At 39.2% G+C, this 18,679-nt stretch overlaps 2 protein-coding genes across 3 annotated transcripts; one reads left to right on the top strand and one right to left on the bottom strand.

Moving 5' to 3' along the window:
* The first annotated feature begins 180 nt into the window (after window positions 1–180).
* LOC123879308 (titin-like) lies at window positions 181–13,987 on the top strand. Its single transcript, XM_045926952.1, has 3 exons — window positions 181–208; window positions 8,536–13,035; window positions 13,866–13,987. Exons 1-3 carry the CDS (start codon window positions 181–183, stop codon window positions 13,985–13,987), a joined length of 4,650 nt encoding a protein of 1,549 aa, XP_045782908.1.
* Window positions 8,194–17,984, bottom strand: LOC123879439. 2 transcript variants are annotated; one of them, XM_045927151.1, is made up of 3 exons: window positions 17,902–17,984; window positions 15,379–15,898; window positions 8,194–8,209 (listed from the first exon to the last, which is right to left on the bottom strand). In XM_045927151.1, exons 1-2 carry the CDS (start codon window positions 17,903–17,905, stop codon window positions 15,384–15,386), a joined length of 519 nt encoding a protein of 172 aa, XP_045783107.1. In that variant the 5' UTR covers window positions 17,906–17,984; the 3' UTR covers window positions 8,194–8,209; window positions 15,379–15,383. The 2 variants fall into 2 exon arrangements, with proteins under 2 accessions (XP_045783107.1, XP_045783106.1); XM_045927150.1 differs by lacking the exon at window positions 8,194–8,209 and having other exon boundaries at window positions 15,179–15,898.
* Between the last annotated feature and the right edge of the window lie 695 nt (window positions 17,985–18,679).

Raw genomic sequence — 18,679 nt, 5'->3', positions numbered from 1 at the left:
GTTTAGGAGCTACGATGCCACAGACAGATACACAGATATACACGTCAAACTAATAACACCCCTCTTTTTGGGTCGTGAGTTAAATAGTGCCGTTTCCACAGATGAAGGAAATAACGTTATCTGAGCGTGTCACCCTTTCCCTCTTACCTAGGGCTGCCATACGTCCCGGTATAACAGGACATGTCCCGGTGTGAAGCGTTGTGTCCCGGTCAGTAAGTTAGTTGTCCCGATTTGGTGTTAGGGCGTTTGTCTACCGCCACCATCAAACAGTGGTTGGGGTCCAAACCCGCCCTAAAATTCCATACAAAGAGAAATTATTTTGAAAATGCATAAATAGACTAGTTCTCGAATTTATCAATCTTTTTTGGGTTCCGTAGCCAAATGGCAAAAAAACGGAACCCTTATAGATTCGTCATGTCTGTCTGTCTGTCTGTCTGCCTGTCTGTCCATATGTCACAGCCACTTTTTTCCGAAACTATAAGACCTATACTGTTGAAACTTAGTAAGTAGATGTATTCTGTAAACCGCATTAAGACTTTCACACAAAATTAGAAAAAAAAACAATAAATTATATATTGTTAGTTAGTAATTATAGAAGTTTGCATGGTAATGTACATCATATATTTTTTTTACTTTTATCATTCTATTATTTTAGAAGTTACAGGTGGGGCGGGGGGGGGGACACATTTTACCACTTTGGAAGAGTCTCTCGCGCAAACTATTCAGTTTAGAAAAAAATGATATTAGAAACCTCTATATCATTTTTGAAGACCTATCCATAGATACCCCACACGTATGGGTTTGATGAAAAAAAATTTTTTGAGCTTCAGTTCTAAGTATGGGGACTCCCAAAATTTATGGTTTTTTTTCTATTTTTGTGTGAAAATCTTAATGCGGTTTACAGAATACATCTACTTACCAAGTTTCAACAGTATAGGTCTTATAGTTTCGGAAAAAAGTGGCTGTGACATACGAATAGACAGACAGACAGACAGACAGACATGACGAATCTATAAGGGTTCCGTTTTTTGCCATTTGGCTACGGAACCCTAAAAAGGGCAATATATGCGCAATTTATAACTTAAAACCACGCGATTCCCTTAGAGAGAAAAAGGAAATAGGTATCCTTACAGTAGCCTCTCAATATAATATTTACAACAATATAATTTTTGTAAGACAAAAATATTCTTAGTTACAAGAAAATTGGCGATCTACACAACAGGCTGACTAGACACCGTAACAGGCTTGCGACTCCTACGCTCCGCCTCAGGAAGGTCCAAAAGTCATTTGTGGGAATGGGTATAATCTTTGTTATAAGTTTAACGTGTGTATCTGTGTGTCTGTGTATCTGTGTATCTGTCTGTGGCACCGTAGCTCCTAAACTCATGAACCGATTTTAATTTAGTTTTTTTTTGTTTGAAAGGTGGCTTGATCGAGAGTGTTCTTAGCTATAATCCAAGAAAATCGGTTCAGCCGTTTGAAAGTTATCAGCTCGTTTCTAGTTACTGTAACCTTCACTTGTCGGGGGTGTTATAAATTTTTAATTTACACTTGTTTTTTTTATAACAAAATTCCGCAATCAATTTTGGACGTGCCTTTACACAAGTTTAAAAAATCTATTAAAACTATGCTCCTGAGAAAAGCATATTTGGATTTGACCAACAACTCGCTCCAGCAATGCGCGGGACTTCAATTACTTTTATACTTTTATATATCATAATATTGTGTATCAAATCTTTGAAAAGGCAACCGCCGAGTTTCTTGCTGGTTCTTCTCGGTAGGAAAGGCATTCCGAACCAGTGGTAGATGCTTTTGACGATTGAAAAGAACTTGTAAAAGTCTAATTGAATAAAAATATTTTGAATTTGATTTTGAATTTGAATACCCCTGATCGGTTTCTAGATGACATCGTACCGGAACGCTAAATCGCTTGCTGACACGGCTTTGCCGGTAGGGTGGTAACTAGCCACGGCCGAAGCCTCCCACCAATTCAAATTCAAAATCCAAATCCATCCATACTAATATTATAAATGCGAAAGTGTGTCTGTCTGTCTGTCTATCTGTCTGTCTATCTGTCTGACTGTCTGTCTGCTACCTTTTCACGGCCCAAAAGTGTAACCGATTCTGACGAAATTCGGTACAGAGTTAGCTTATATCCCGGGGACGGACATAGGCTACTTTTTATCCTGGAACTCAAAGAGTTCCCACGGGATTCCTAAATACCCATCCGCTTAACCGATTCGCATGTTTGGAACCGAGATAGCTTGCGTCCCTGCAATTGACATAGGCAACTTTTTATTCCGGAAAATCAAAAACTTCCCATGGGATCTTTAAAAACCGAAATCCACGCGGCCGAAGTCGCGGGCATCCTCTAGTACTTAATATTATAAATGCAAAAGTGTGTCTGTCTGTCTGTCTGCTACGTTTCACGGCCCAACCGCTGAACCGATTTTAATGAAATTTGGTACATACTTGGGGTACATCCCGGGGAAGGAAATCGGTTACTTTTTATCCCGGAAAATCAAAGAATTCCTATAGGATTTAAAAAAACCGAAATCCACGCGGGCGAAGTCGCGGGCATCAGCTAGTTCAAAATATTTTTATTCAATTAGACTTTTACAAGTACTTTTGAATCGTCAAAAGCATCTTCCACTGGTTCGGAATGCCTTTCCTACCGAGAAGAAACAGCAAGAAACTCGGCGGTTGCTCTTTTCAAAGATGTCTGACAAAAGCTCCTTTATGGCTCCAACGTCAATGCAAATTAGGAAAATACGTCAAATCGTGTTTTATTACTCTTATTTCTCCACAGTAAAACTAATTTGAACAAAAGAACTATTTGAACAGATGAAAACACATTATATTTATTGCCTTTATTATCACGAAAATTAGTAATGTTTGCACATATGAAAAGTATAAAATGTTGGAACGCTGAAATTCCTCATAGTTGATTGATCGGTCTTTAAAGGATATATATCCTGAGGCCATAAAATATGAATCTAGGGCTCCTGGCTGCGTTCTGCCTACTCGGTGTAAGTAATTTTTGTTATTTCTTTATTTCTATAAAGGGTTAAATAAAAAATACCAGAAAGCTCTCGGTACGTAATTGTTATCATTAAAACTAACAACTTTTTTATCTCCTGTAAAAAAAAAATCACACTAATATTATAAAGGCGAAAGTTTGTATGTGTGTGTGTGTGTGTGTGTGTGTGTGTGTGTGTGTGTGTGTGTGTGTGTGTATGTTTGTTACTCCTTCACGCAAAAACCACTGGACGGATTCGGCTGAAATTCAGAATGGAGATAGATAATATCCTGGATTAGCACATAGGCTACGTTTTATCCCGGAAAATCAAAGAGTTCTCACGGGATTTCAAAATTCACGCGGGCGAAGTCGCGGGCATCGGCTAGTATTACAATAAAACTTAAAGCTAGCCTTATCTAATTACCTACTATACAAATCATGCCCGCGTGGAATGGTGCCAAGAATACTGGCTGCATTTCCGCGCTGGACAGCCAGGCTGATCCGTTGCGCGAAAAATGAGTAATCCTCCTTATCTCCTTGTAACTACTCTGTAACATCGGTAATGCCACCGCGCGAACCACGCGTACCTACGTAGACGGTCGGTCTCGCCAGATTGATACATCTTTATCTGTCTCATTAGCACCACGTAATATATCCTAACTCCTCATCATGTAACCGCAGCATTTCGTGGTAGCTTTAAATATGCCGCTACGAAATGCTGGAACAACCTGCCTCCTCCCCTGCGCGATATAAGCAAATCGAAAACTTGGTTCAAATCTTTAAGAATTTTGTTATTGCGTCAGCAAAAGGCTGAGGAAGGCGCGTAGTTCAGGTCCTCCCACATCTTTATTCTACTTTATTTTATTATATACCTACTTTATCATTAAATTATTGTACTAACCCTATATCTACTAACCACATTATTTATTTTGTACTCACTTATATTGCATCCTATTTACCGTCCAAAACTTCTGGCTTCACGGAAGACCAGTGCTGTGCCTGCGTTCCCGCCACAGGCGCAGCAAATGCTGAGTGGAGTCCATTTTGGCACCACACACCACGCGTCCCATTTCATATTTTATTTATTTTTAGTTATATTTTTGTTAAATAAACAGTTTTTCTTTCTTTCTAACTGCTCGCAACAGGCAACAGGGAAAGTCATGGTGATCGCTGATCACGTGTATTTGGATTCAAAGATTCACTTTACCTACAGAAAAAACGCAAATTATTCATTTTTGGTATGAAATAAATTAGTACAAAATGATGAAAAGTAGTTGTTATTTTTAATGATAACAATAACATGCCGAGAGTTATCTAATATTTTTTATTTAAAACTGTATAATCATATTCATCGTGATCGATTTGCTGTTACCTGTTGAGGAGTTCCAAAACTGTTCATCAAATCTATACTAATAAATAAAATTGAAGTATCTGTCTGGGGTTAAAAAGTATAGATAAGTAGATATATTTGAATGGATATTTTATTAAATATTTTTTATGCTTGCAGATACTGAGTACGCAAGCAGCCCCACATGAAAGTAAGTTTAGATTTAGACCCTAATACTAAGTCTCTACTGTGCGTCCGTCTGGCCGTCCGTCCCTCTGTCCGTCCTTCCCTCTGGCCGTCCGTCCCTCTGGCCGTCCGTCCCTCTGGCCGTCCGTCCCTCTGCCCGTCCGTCCCTCTGCCCGTCCGTCCCTCTGTCTGTTAGCAGGCTGTATCTCATGAACCGTAATAGGTATAGAGATTGGTGACATTCATAGAATGTATATTTTTCTATCCGCTATAACAACAAATATAAAAATAAATAAATATAATAATAAATAAAATGGCCGTCATGAAAATTAAAAAAAAAATAGTACATAATCGTCGATACGTCGATTTGAATTTTCCCTTTGCCGTTTTTGACTAAAAAATCTTTCACCCGGCCTCTTTCATCTTTCACACCAAAAAGCAAAATTCATTCACCCGGCCTCTTTATTTTTTGTTCTTTATTTGTTTGCACTCATGTCTTACATCATAAAAATATTAATTTATTCAATAAAACGTAACTTAAATAATTAAAATTAATTTATAATTATGACATCTAGCGCTAGTCTTACAATTAAAAAAAAAATGTTTGTTTTTTCTAGAAGAGAGCAATCTTCTCCATGGCATCGTGAAGGGTAAGTTAACACATAGCAAACGTGCATAATAAATGCACGTTTTTAGGGTTCCGTACCTCAAAAGGAAAAACGGAACCCTTAACAGGATCACTTTGTTGTCTGTCTGTCTGTCAGTCCGTCTGTCCGTCGTGTCTGTTAAGAAACCAATAGGGTACTTCCCGTTGACCTAGAATCATGAAATTTATTAGGTAGGTAGCTCCTATAGCACAAGTACAGGAATAAATCTGAAAACCACGAATTTGTGGTTACATCAAAAAAATTAAAATGTGTTTTAATTTTCAAAGTAAGATAACTATACCAAGTGGGGTATCATATCAAAGGGCTTTACCTGTACATTCTAAAACAGATTTTCATTTATTTTTATGCATAATAGTTTTTGATTTATCATGCAAAGTGTTGGAAAAAATATCTGAGTACGGAACCTTCAGTGCGCGAGTCTGACTCGCACTTGGCCGGTTTTAAAATATATTTTTTAACTCATTAATAATTAAGAAAGAAAGAAAGAAAACACCTTTTTAGGGTTCCTTTTTAAGGCGTTTTTAGATACCAAGGGTAAAATAAAAAACTAATTAAGAAAATTTGTATTTTCAGCAAAGACAGGCCTCCTTCACAATGTATTAGGTAAGTGAGTAGTTTCATTTCAGTTAAAAGAAGTCTATTTTTCCGCGATTTCTTTGAATACAGTGAGAACACATTTATTTTCCGATCTTATGTCGTCACCAGAATTTAGATAATTTTTCCATTCCATTCCGTCAGCCTGTAAGCGTCCACCGCTGGACAACGTTTCCGTCTGTTGTGCGTGCGTTGCCCCTCCCCGCCGAAGTCTTCACTCCAGCCATCCAAGCTCGCTCCAGAAGCCGAGTAGACCGCCCAGGTTGCCGAGGAGAGCGCGCCACCAAACACGGTCCTCCGCCTTCCTCATCCACCCGTTCCCAGCCACCTTTTTCAGGGCCTTCTTCTTCAGTCTGTGCCGGCGCTCGCTGACACACGTGCGGCACCCCTTTAGAACGCTTCCCAGTCAGTTCCACCACCAAAAACACCAGCAAAACACAAAACCCAGCCACTTCTAACAAAGAAAAAAACACTAGAAAAAGGCAGAGCACGCCAGCAAACGCCAACACAGACGAAGTCCTTCATTTTACTTAAGTTTTGTGGAACACCAAAAATTAAGTAAACAGGTCAAACCGACTGTGGTTTTTGTGGCACTGAATGTAAAAAAAATGCCTTGATTATTAAGTAGAAGTATTGATTTATTAATTTATTTTCAGGAAATAAGGGCCTCGTTAGCGGCATAGTAGGTAAGTGAAAATTTTGAAAAACAAAAGGATCGTCTAGTTGTAAATTTTGATAAGTACATAATCCAAAAGCCCAAAATTTAAAAAAACCCCCGACACAAAAACCTCTATATGAAAACTAGAAAAGAGCTGATAACTTTCAAACGGTTGAACCGATTTTCTTCGATTCTAGCTAAGAACACACTCGATCAAGCCACCTTTCAGACAAAAAAAAACTAAATTAAAATCGATTCATTCGTTTAGGAGCTACGATGCCACCGACAGATACACAGATACACACGTCAAAGTTATAACAACACTCTTTTTGGGAAAGGGGTTAAAAATGTAGGCTCACGCCTATGGACTTGCAACTCTCTCTATCGCACGATACAGAGAATGTAGCGAAGCGGCGTGAAACAGATAGCTTTTTGAAAATCTCTTCTCGCGTTACGGTATGTCACTAGACGATAGTCATAATTGCCCGGGATCGAACCCTCGACCTAACTGTAGAAGGCAGGCGTCCTAACCATTAAGAGGGGTCTCTCCGTCACTCGCTCCATACAAACGTAGTTCGTCTCTCATTGGAATACTAATCAATCATACTCAATGGAATTTTGTAGAAACGTTCCGGGAATTAATATATAGATATTAGTTCCCGGAACGTTTCTACAAAACTCCATTGAGTATTAGCCTGTGGTTTTCCAGATTTCCATTAAAATATTCGGTTTCAAAGTTACGCGGTCTTAAAAATTCACATACAAATCTTTGAGCCCCTGTAATTTTAAAACTGCATATTTTTATAGAAAAATCTAAAACGCCACAGGCACAGATATTAGTTTCTAGAATATGTCTGCAAAATTTCATGGACTTTGGTTGCTTAATCACACTAATATTATAAAGGTGAAAGTTTGTATGTGTGTGTGTGTGTGTGTATGTTTGTTACTCCTTCACGCAAAAACTACTAGACAGATTTGACTGGAAGGAATGAAGATTAGATAATATCCTGGATTAGCACATAGGCTACTTTTTATCCCGGAAAATCAAAGAGTTCCCACGGGATTTTAAAAACCTAAATCCACGCGGGCGAAGTCGCGGGCATCGGCTAGTATTCAAATGAAATTGGGACTACGATTGTATGGATTGTATGGGATTGTACGAGTGTTCAAGGTCCCATATTATTATTATTGACACAATTGGTGTAATGAAAAATACATAAGTAGGTACACAGTTAAGTACACTGAATTATAACTTGGGTAAATTAGTGATGCTATGAAAAAAGCAAATATCATTTTATAAAACTGCGTAGGAAGAACCGTCCAATATACTTACAAAATATGTTTTCCTCTTAACCAAATTTAGTATCTGCATCTTTTTCTTTTTAAACCCCCGACCCAAAAAGAGGAGTGTTATAAGTTTGACGTGTGTATCTGTGTGTCTGTGTATCTGTGTATCTGTCTGTGGCATCGTAGCTCCTAAACTAATGGTCGACTTTAATTTAGTTTTCTTTGTCTGAAAGGTGGCTTGATCGAGAGTGTTCTTAGCTATAATCGAAGAAAATCGGTTCAGCCGTTTGAAAGATATCAGCTCTTTTCTAGTTACTGTAACCTTCACTTGTCGGGGGTGTTATAAATTTTTAATTTACACTTGTTTATAAGTAAGTATAGGTTGCTATACAAAATGTATTTATTTGACAATTAGGTAGAATGTTTAATTATTTTTTGTGCCCAAATACGTAACGCCAAAAATTTTTCTTTTTTTTTCTATTTTCAGATAAAAAAACGAAACTTGTTCAGCATATTCTTCCGGGTGAGTTGATTATTGTTAACTGAGACGCCGCAAAAATACGAGTGTTACAATTTTGACCTCATTGTCTGTCTGTAGTATCATAGCGCTCAAACACAAAACTAGTACTTAATTGGCGTATGAAAATAGGCGTAGAAGATTTCGAACTTTTCTTGAGACAACACTATTCTTCTTACGATTTTTGCTCACTGGTTTCAGACAGCAAAGGCGCCCTTTTTGAGCTAGTGAGGTGAAAAAATAATTCAATTCACACATTCAATTTGTTTCTTTCACTAGGTGTTGTCAAGCCACATGAGGATTCGTCAAAGGACAAAAAACCCTGCGCCAAATCACAAGGTGGACAACCCAAACAACAGCCAGAACCATCGAGGAATCCTAAACCGTGTGATGAAGCAAAAGGATGTCCAAACAAACCCCAAATACAACCACCAAAAAAACACGAGGACCCAAAACACCAAGCAGTAAAACCAAAGGACTCAAAACTTTGGGATAAATCTGGTGGTAAACACGACGTTCAAACACCTAAGAAACAAGATGGACCCAAGAAACAGGATGAACTAAAACAAAAGGCACAAGATGGAAAACAAAAGAAACCTTGCTCTAAATCTGGTGGACAGCCACCCAATAACTCCAAAGGTGAATCGCCCAAGAAACAGGAGAGTCCAAAGAAATCCGAAGGTCAACCACCCAAAAAGCATGAGAGGTCAAAGAAATCCGAAGGCCAACCACCCAAGAAACATGAGAGTCCTGTGAAACCCCGTCTACCTAAAAAACATGACGACCCAAAGAAATCTCATGAACAATCGCCCAAGAAACATGATGGTCCCAAGAAAGACGTTGGACCCAAAAAACACGACGAACCAAAACATAAAGCATTAGATGGGAAACAAAAGAAACCTGGACAGCCACCCAATAACTCCAAAGGTGATTCGCCCAAAAAACAGGAGAGTCCAAAGAAATCCGAAGGTCAACCACCCAATAAGCATGAGAGGTCAAAGAAATCCGAAGGCCAACCACCCAAGAAACATGAGAGTCCTGTGAAACCCCGTCTACCTAAAAAACGTGACGACCCAAAGAAATCTCATGAACAATCGCCCAAGAAACATGATGGTCCCAAGAAAGACGTTGGACCCAAAAAACATGACGAACCAAAACATAAAGCATTAGATGGGAAACAAAAGAAACCTGGACAGCCACCCAATAACTCCAAAGGTGAATCGCCCAAGAAACAGGAGAGTCCAAAGAAATCCGAAGGTCAACCACCCAAAAAACATGAGGGTCCAAAGAAATCCGAAGGCCAATCACCCAAGAAACATGAGAGTCCTGTGAAACCCCGTCTACCTAAGAAACATGACGACCCAAAGAAATCTCATGAACAATCGCCGAAGAAACATGATGGTCCCAAGAAAGACGTTGGACCCAAAAAACACGACGAACCAAAACATAAAGGATTAGATGGAAAACAAAAGAAACCTTGCTCTAAATCTGATGGACAGCCACCCAAGAACCTCGAAGGTCAACCGCCCAAGAAACATGAGATTCCTAAGAAACACCCTGTGCAGCCACCCAAGAAACATGAGGTTCCTATGAAACACCCTGTGCAGCCACCCAAGAAACATGAGGTTCCTATGAAACACCCTGTGCAGCCACCCAAGAAACATGAGGTTCCTATGAAACACCCTGTGCAGCCACCCAAGAAACATGAGGTTCCTATGAAACACCCTGTGCAGCCACCCAAGAAACATGAGGTTCCTATGAAACACCCTGTGCAGCCACCCAAGAAACATGAGGTTCCTAAGAAACATCCTGTACAGCCACCCAAGAAACATGAGAGTAATAAGAAACAACCTGTACAGCCACCCAAGAAACACGAGGTTCCGAAGGAACGTCCTGCACAGCCACCCAAAAAACATGAGATTCCTAAAAAACACCCCATACCACCACCAAAGAAACATGAGAGTAGTAAGAAACACCCTGTATCGCCACCCAAGAAACACGAGGTCCCTAAGAATCATCCTGTACAGCCACCCAAGAAACATGAGAGTACTAAGAAACACCCTATACAGCCACCCAAGAAACATGAGAGTAATAAGAAACACCCTGTGCAACCACCCAAGAAACATGAGGTTCCTAAGAAACACCCTGAGCAGCCACCCAAGAAACATGAGGTTCCTAAGAAACACCCTGTGCAGCCACCCAAGAAACATGAGGTTCCTAAGAAACATCCTGTACAGCCACCCAAAAAACATGAGAGTAATAAGAAACACCCTCTGCAGCCACCCAAGAAACATGAGAGTAATAAGAAACACCATGTGCAACCACCCAAGAAACATGAGGGTTCTAAGAAACACCCTGTGCAGCCACCCAAGAAACATGAGGTTCCCAAGAAACATCCTGTACAGCCACCTAAGAAACACGAGGTTCCGAAGGAACGTCCTGCACAGCCACCCAAGAAACATGAGAGTAATAAGAAACACCCTGTACAGCCACCCAAGAAACATGATATTCCTAAGAAACACCCTGTGCAGCCACCCAAGAAACATGAGGTTCCTAAGAAACACCATGTACAGCCACCCAAGAAACATGAGAGTAATAAGAAACATCCTGTGCAGCCACCCAAGAAACACGAGGTTCCTAAGAAACATCCTGTACAGCCACCCAAGAAACATGAGAGTAATAAGAAACACCCTGTACAGCCACCCAAGAAACATGATATTCCTAAGAAACACCCTGTGCAGCCACCCAAGAAACATGAGGTTCCTAAGAAACACCATGTACAGCCACCCAAGAAACATGAGAGTAATAAGAAACTTCCTGTGCAGCCACCCAAGAAACACGAGGTTCCTAAGAAACATCCTGTACAGCCACCCAAGAAACATGAGAGTAATAAGAAACACCCTGTACAGCCACCCAAGAAACATGATATTCCTAAGAAACACCCTGTGCAGCCACCCAAGAAACATGAGGTTCCTAAGAAACACCATGTACAGCCACCCAAGAAACATGAGAGTAATAAGAAACTCCCTGTTCAGCCACCCAAGAAACACGAGGTTCCGAAGGAACGTCCTGCACAGTCACCCAAGAAACATGAGATTGCTAAGAAACTCCCTATACAGCCACCCAACAAACATGAGGTTCCGAAGGAACGTCCTGCTCAGCCACCCAAGAAACATGAGATTCCTAAGAAACACCCTCTACAGCCACTCAAGAAACATGAGAATCCGAAGGCACGTCCTGCACAGCCACCAAAGAAACAGGATGGCCCTCAGAAACCCGAAGATCATCCATCCGAGAAACATAATGGAGCTAAGAAACAACCAGGCACCAAACAACGACCTGAAGATCTACAGCGAGGCAATAACCAACCAATTGGTCAGCAGCCAGACGTTCAAAAACTAGATTCCCAAAGACTCGACAGATCAACTTCTAGCTCTACAGTCAGTGAAAGCGGTAGCAACAGTTTCTCTAAGAAGAAGAGCTCACAGAATTCTGGTGCTAAACAATGGAGTGAAAATAAAAGTGAAGTTACTGTAGATGAAGAAGAAAAAAGCAACCCTAGAAGGACATCGCCTAATGGTAAACAACCAGGCAGTCAAAAACAAGGTAAAAAAACTACAAGCTCTACAGTCAGTGAAAGCGGTAGTAACAGTTTCTCTAAGAAGAAGAGTTCACAGAAAGCTGGTGCTAAACAATGGAGTGAAAATAAAAGTGAAGTTACTGTAGATGAAGAAGAAAAAAGCAACCCAAGGACATCGCCTGATGGTAAACAACCAGGCAGTCAAAAACAAGGTAAAAAAACTACTAGCTCTACAATCAGTGAAAGCGGTAGCAACAGTTTCTCTAAGAAGAAGAGTTCACAGAATGCTGGTGCTCAACAATGGAGTGAAAATAAAACTGGAGTGATTCTAGATGAAGAAGAAAGAGGCATCCCTGATGGAGCATCGCGTGATGGTCGAGAACCAAAAAATCAGCAGCCAGGCAATGGAAAACCGAATGGTCAACAACCAAGCAGTCAACAACAAGGCAAATCAACTACAAGCTACACAGAAAATCGAATGGACAGTAACGCTTTTGTTAAGCAGCAAACTTCACAGTTCACAGGTGCTATACAATGGAGTGAAAATAAAAATGGAATGATCGTAGATGAAGGAACTTTGCCTGATAATAAACAACCAGAAAAGCCATCAGGTACGAAACAACCAATAGAATCAACAATAACTTATACAAAATCTGACACTGGAAGCAATTACAACTATGCCCAGAGTTTACAGGAAACTGACAGTAAGACCAGAAGTCAAATCAAGAGTGAGTCAACAACTAACACTCAAAATGGAGGATTACCAGCCAGTAAGCCAGAACAATCACCAAGCAATAAGCCAAAGCGATCACCAGGCATCATACCAAAAGGATCACCAGCGCCTAAACCAGTGCGATCACCCAGCAATAAGCCAGAAAATCCGCAAGGCATTATACCAAAAGGATCATCAGGCACTAAACCAGTGCAATCGCCAGCCAATAAGCCAGAAAGTTCGCCAGGCATTATACCAAAAGGATCATCAGGCACTAAACCAGTGCAATCACCAGGCAATAAGCCAGAAAGTTCGCCAGATAATATACCGAAAGGATCATCAGGCACTAAACCAGTGCAATCACCAAGCAAAAAGCCAGAAAATTCGCCAGGCATTATACCAAAAGGATCATCATGCACTAAACAACCAAAGACTCCAAAATGGATACCAAAACACGGGTTGCCTGGTTCAACTATTCCAGAAAAGGGTAAGCAATTCGGCAATAAAGTTATTATTTTAAAACTGTAATGTGTATGACACTAATCCATACTAATATTACAAACGCGAAAGTGTGTCTGTCTGTCTGCTACTTTTTCACGGCTCAACCGCTGAACCGATTGTAATGAAATTTGATACAGAGTTAGCTTCCTCCAGAGATACCCTCCCTCAGATGGCTGGCTGGCTGGTTGGTCTACGGTTGGCTGGATGGCTTCCGGGGAGGGACGTGTAAATGCATTCCCCAGCGATTTAAAAAAAAGGGTTAGGTTGGTTGGGTTGATGATAATGATTTTTTATTTATTTATTTTATTGTATTAACATAATTCTTACAACTAATTACATTATATTCTTAGCAGAAGTCTTGGCGACTTGTCTGGGCTGGGCGCTGCACATTCCTCTAAATATTAATGATATGAAATACTAGCAGACGCCCGCGACTTCGTCTGCGTGGATTTAGGTTTTTCGAAATCCCGTGGGAACTCTTTGGTTTTCCGGGATAAAAAGTAGCCTATGTGCTAATCCAGGATATTATCTATCTCCATTCCGAATTTCAGCCAAATCCGTCCAGTAGTTTTTGCGTGAAGGAGTAACAAACATACACACACACACACACACACACACACACACACACACACACACACACACACACACACACACACACACACACACACATACAAACTTTCGCCTTTATAATATTAGTGTGATTAGTGTGATGTGAAGTGTGAAGTGTGATAGTGTGACGGGTGAGACTACACAGAACACTCACTCACAATATCATTTAACTGCAGATTTCGGTGCTAAGGTTAAGTTCTTTTTCAGATGACCAACGCGTCACATCCAAGAGTCATACAAACTTACCAGGACGAGCCAAGATTTGTATCTGCTTCTCAAGTTACGCAGAGATGCCAGAAGAACTTAAAAAGCGATTCATAGGAAACTAGGAATTAGAGATTCCTTGAAAATGCATACTAAAATGCATCGAAAGTTCCCTTTAATAAAGTTATTATATTATATTATATTATATTACATTATGTATAATGTATTTATTTAATATTATATAGCGAGCATTATAAAACCTTAATTTTAATTAATTGAGAAAAAAAAACATTAATCGGATAACATGTACGTATATAATATTTATTAGGTACATAAAATTAGTTTTATTCATTTTAAAGATGTATAGATTTATGGCCTTAATTTTAATTAATTGAGAAAAAAACATTAATTGGATAATTTATATTATATTTATTACATAAAATTAGTTTTATTCATTTTAAAGATGTATACATTTATGGCCTTAATTTTAATTAATTAAGAAAAAAAAAACATTAATTGGATAATATATTATATTTATTACATAAAATTAGTTTTATTCATTTTAAAGATGTATGGCCTTAATTTTAATTAATTGAGAAAAAAAAACGTTAACATTATATTTATTACATAAAATTAGTTTTATTCATTTTAAAGTTGTATGCTTTTATGGCTAAATCTATTTCTTAACTAATTTGACAGCTGTTTTACTGCTAATCTCCGCATGGAAAATATAGCAATGCATAATTTTAGTTGAGTTTAAATATCGTGTACAACAGAATTAGCTAGATTTACTTAGCAAATAATATTATGAAACAACAATTTTTCCAAAAATATTAATTACCTAAGTATATTAATTACCTACATAATACCACATAAGTGTAAATTAAAAATTTATATAACACCCCCGACAAGTGAAGGTTACAGTAACTAGAAAAGAGCTGATAACTTTCAAACGGCTGAACCGATTTTCTTGGATTATAGCTAAGAACACTCTCGATCAAGCCACCTTTCAAACAAAAATACTTAATTAAAATCGGTTCATTAGTTTAGGTGCTACGGTGCCACAGACAGATACACAGATACACATACAAATATATCTCAGATCTTATATCATCTTAGATAGCTAAGAACACTCTCGATTATGCCACCTTTCAAACAAAAAAAGACTAAACCAAAATCGGTTCATTAGTTTAGGAGCTACGATTTTTAGCTACTATGAGCTAGGAGCTCTTTGATTTTCCGGGATAAAAAAGTAGCGTATATCCGTCCTTGGGATATAAGCTGACCCTGTACAAAATTCCGTCAGAATCGGTTAAACTGTTGGGCCATGAAAAGGTAGCAGACAGACAGACACACTTTGGCATTTATAATATTAGTATGGATTAAGCTTTTGGTTCCTTGTACATCATGGATTTCCGCAAAGTAACGCCCGCTTCTATACAACAGTTATCATTTTGTTCCGTTTGCTAATAAAGACCTTGGGGTCATAAAATATTCAAAAAATTCTTATATACAAAGCTATCAATTTTCGATTTCAGCAACTTTGGAATCATTAATGACCTTATCTATTTTTTGTCGAGTCAAAAACAGATTTTTTCTCAAAACATACGCGACGTGATCAGCAATGTCATCTTTCATGCCGGGTAGTTCGGTTTTGATGCTGTTTTTAACGTTTTCGAAGGTCGAATCGGGTAAGCCATCGTCGATTCTTTCTCTAACTGTAGAATATACGCCATTATCTATTATATGTTTAAGGTCTACAGCGAATTTGTGGCAAAAATCCTCGAGATACCCTTTGATAGTTTCCATTTTGTGTTCAGGTAGATCGTTATATTGACTTTTGACATACTCAGCCATCACGTTTTTAAAGTTTTGTACATAAGCTACATCGTTGAGTGCTTTTTTGAGCTCTTCGGAGTTTTCCGAGGTCAAATCATTTTCGAGGTTTCCGTTTTGATTTATATTTTTATTATTTTCTTCGTTTACTGGGTAGCTCTTGACTGCTAGTACCAGGAGTCCAAAAATTAGAAGTCTCACTGAAAAAGAAAATTAAAAACATTCAAAAACAGGAATAAGACTAACCGAGGAGACCAATAGAGAGAGAGCCAGCGAGTGCCAGGCCTTCGTTATTTTATAAAAGCTGAAAGTTTCTCTGCGTATTGTACCCAACACAGGGAGGAACGATCAGCGACTATGAAGTTTGGAGCATGGTGGCCTTAGGAGATAACAGGCAATAAAGGTGTAAAAAGCCTTACATCAATGTATAAAATGTAATCCATACTAATATTATAATTGTTGCGAAAGTGTGTCTGCCTGCCTGCCTGTTTGTCTGTTTGTCTGTCTGTCTGCCACCTTTTCACGGCCCAACAGTTTAACCGATTCTGACGAAATTTTGTATAGGGTTAGCTTATATCCCGAGGACGGACATAGGCTAGTTTTTATCCTGGAAAATCAAAGAGTTCCCACGGGATTCCCAAAAACCCATCCGCTTAACCGATTTGTATGAAAGGTACCGACTTTTTACACCTTTGTTTGTTACCTGTTATCTCCCAAAACCGCCATGATCCAAACTTCATAGTCGCTGATCGTTCCACCCTGTGTTGGGGACAATACGCAGGGAAACTCTCAGCTTTTATAAAATAACGAGGTTCTGGCACGCGCTGGCTCTTAGTCCACAACTGATAACAGTGATTGGCGTTAAGAAATTTTCATACGAGTAGGTTAATTACCTATATACGAGTATTATAATGTTTGCGACTTTATCCGCTTGGCTTTTTAGGTGTCCGTACCTCAAAAGGAAAAACGGAACCCTTATAGGATCACTTTGTTATCTGTTTGTGTCTGTCTGTCCGTCTGTCCGTCGTGTCTGTCAAGAAAACCTATAGGATACTTCCTGTTGACCTAGAATCGTGAAATTTGGCAGGTAGGTAGGTCTTATAGCACAAGCGAAGGGATAAATCTGAAAACCGTGAATTTGTAGTTACATCACCAAAAAAAATTAAAATTTATCTCAATTTTTAAAGTACGATAACTATACCAAACGGGGTACCAAATGACGGGGCTTTACCTGTGCATTCTAAAACACATTTTTATTTATTTTTATGCACAATAGGTTTTTATGTATCATTCAAATTGTCGGAAAAAATACCCGAGTACGGAACCCTCGGTTTGCAAGTCTGACTCGCACTTGGTCGGGTTTTGAAAAGAGTCCTCTATTCCTATTTTTAACCCCCGACCCAAAAAGAGGGGTGTTATAAGTTTGACGTGTGTATCTGTGTATCTGTTTGTGGCATCGTAGCTCCTAAACTAATGGACCCATTTTAATTTAGTTTTTTTTTTGTTTGAAAGGTGGCTTGATCGAGAGTGTTCTTAGCTATAATCCAAGAAAATCGGTTCAGCCGTTTGAAAGTTATCAGCTCTTTCCTAGTTACTGTAACCTTCACTTGTCGGCGGTGTTATTTACACTTGTGGTAGAAGTAGTTGGTAGGTTGACAAGAGTTTCCATCAGGGCTGCTTCTGGTGAAGTGCTCATGACTCCAATGATATAAGCACTAAGCAGTCAAGTATTAGTAGTATCTTTGTATGCTGCCAAGATTCGCGAGCCTTTGAGCCTCGATAGCTCAACGGTTGAGGAGCGGACTGAATTCCGAAAGGTCGGCGGTTCAAACCCCACCCGTTGCACTATTGTCGTACCCACTCCTGGCACAAGCTTTACGCTTAATTGGAGGGGAAAGGGGAGTATTAGTCATGATTAGCATGGCTAATATTCTTTATTGAAAAAAATATCACACTAATATTATAAAGGCGAAAGTTTGTATGTGTGTGTGTGTGTGTGTGTATGTTTGTTACTCCTTCACGCAAAAACCACTGGACCGATTTGGCTGAAATTTGGAATGGAGATAGATAATATCCTGGATTAGCACATAGGCTACTTTTTATCAAAGATTTAAAATCAAAGAGTTCCCACGGGATTTCGAAAAACTTAAATCCACGCGGGCGAAGTCGCGGGCATCGGCTAGTATATAAATACGTTACTCACACATATTTCCAGTCGTGTTCCAATCTTGCGCACCGACTTTACAATGCCATAATTTACTTCTAGGTATTGTCCGTGTTCATAAACGGACATGTTTATGCACTACAGCACCAGAAATCTGTAGTTTTTTTTAGAGAGACTGGTCGATTTTATTCGTATAAAATTTTAAAATCCACAAGCAAATTGCCTCCTCCACGTCCATTGTATATCAATGTTAATGCCAGACTGGCGCTCGTATATACCCTGTCATGTGAACTCTAACATCGCGCGGCGGCGCGCGGTGCCGCGCGGCCATATGAACTTAGCCTAAACGTTAAACTTGTTTGCCGTTAAACCAATTCAACAAAGGGATGAAACAAGGAAGGTTTAGTTTTCCTCTTTTGTTATTGTTACCACATTGCATAAATCTATTCGTTCAATTTGCGCTTGCTTTGATAACTAAATTACCTACTTGTAGGTTGACTTGTAAAGCATAAATAGGTATTATATTACCGTTGATTTACCTCTTAGCTCGATAGGTATTAACAGGGCTCTCTCTGTCACTTACTCCATACAATCGTAGCCCCAATTTCATTTGAATATTAAGCAACCAAAGTCCATGAAAATTTGCAGACATATTCTAGAAACTAGCTGTGCCCGCGACTTCGTACGCGTGGAATCAGCGCGCTTTATATAGCCACGGACGCTCAGGCGCGAGGCGTGTAGTACGTACTCTGTACGTTAAAAATGTTCGCCGTGATTCTTTAAATTGACATAACTTTTTTATTTATGAACCGATTGA

Source organism: Maniola jurtina, chromosome 28 (assembly GCF_905333055.1).
Source record: "Maniola jurtina chromosome 28, ilManJurt1.1, whole genome shotgun sequence".
NCBI classification, from domain to species: Eukaryota; Metazoa; Arthropoda; class Insecta; order Lepidoptera; family Nymphalidae; genus Maniola; species Maniola jurtina.
This window is presented reverse-complemented; position numbering and strand designations above follow the sequence as displayed.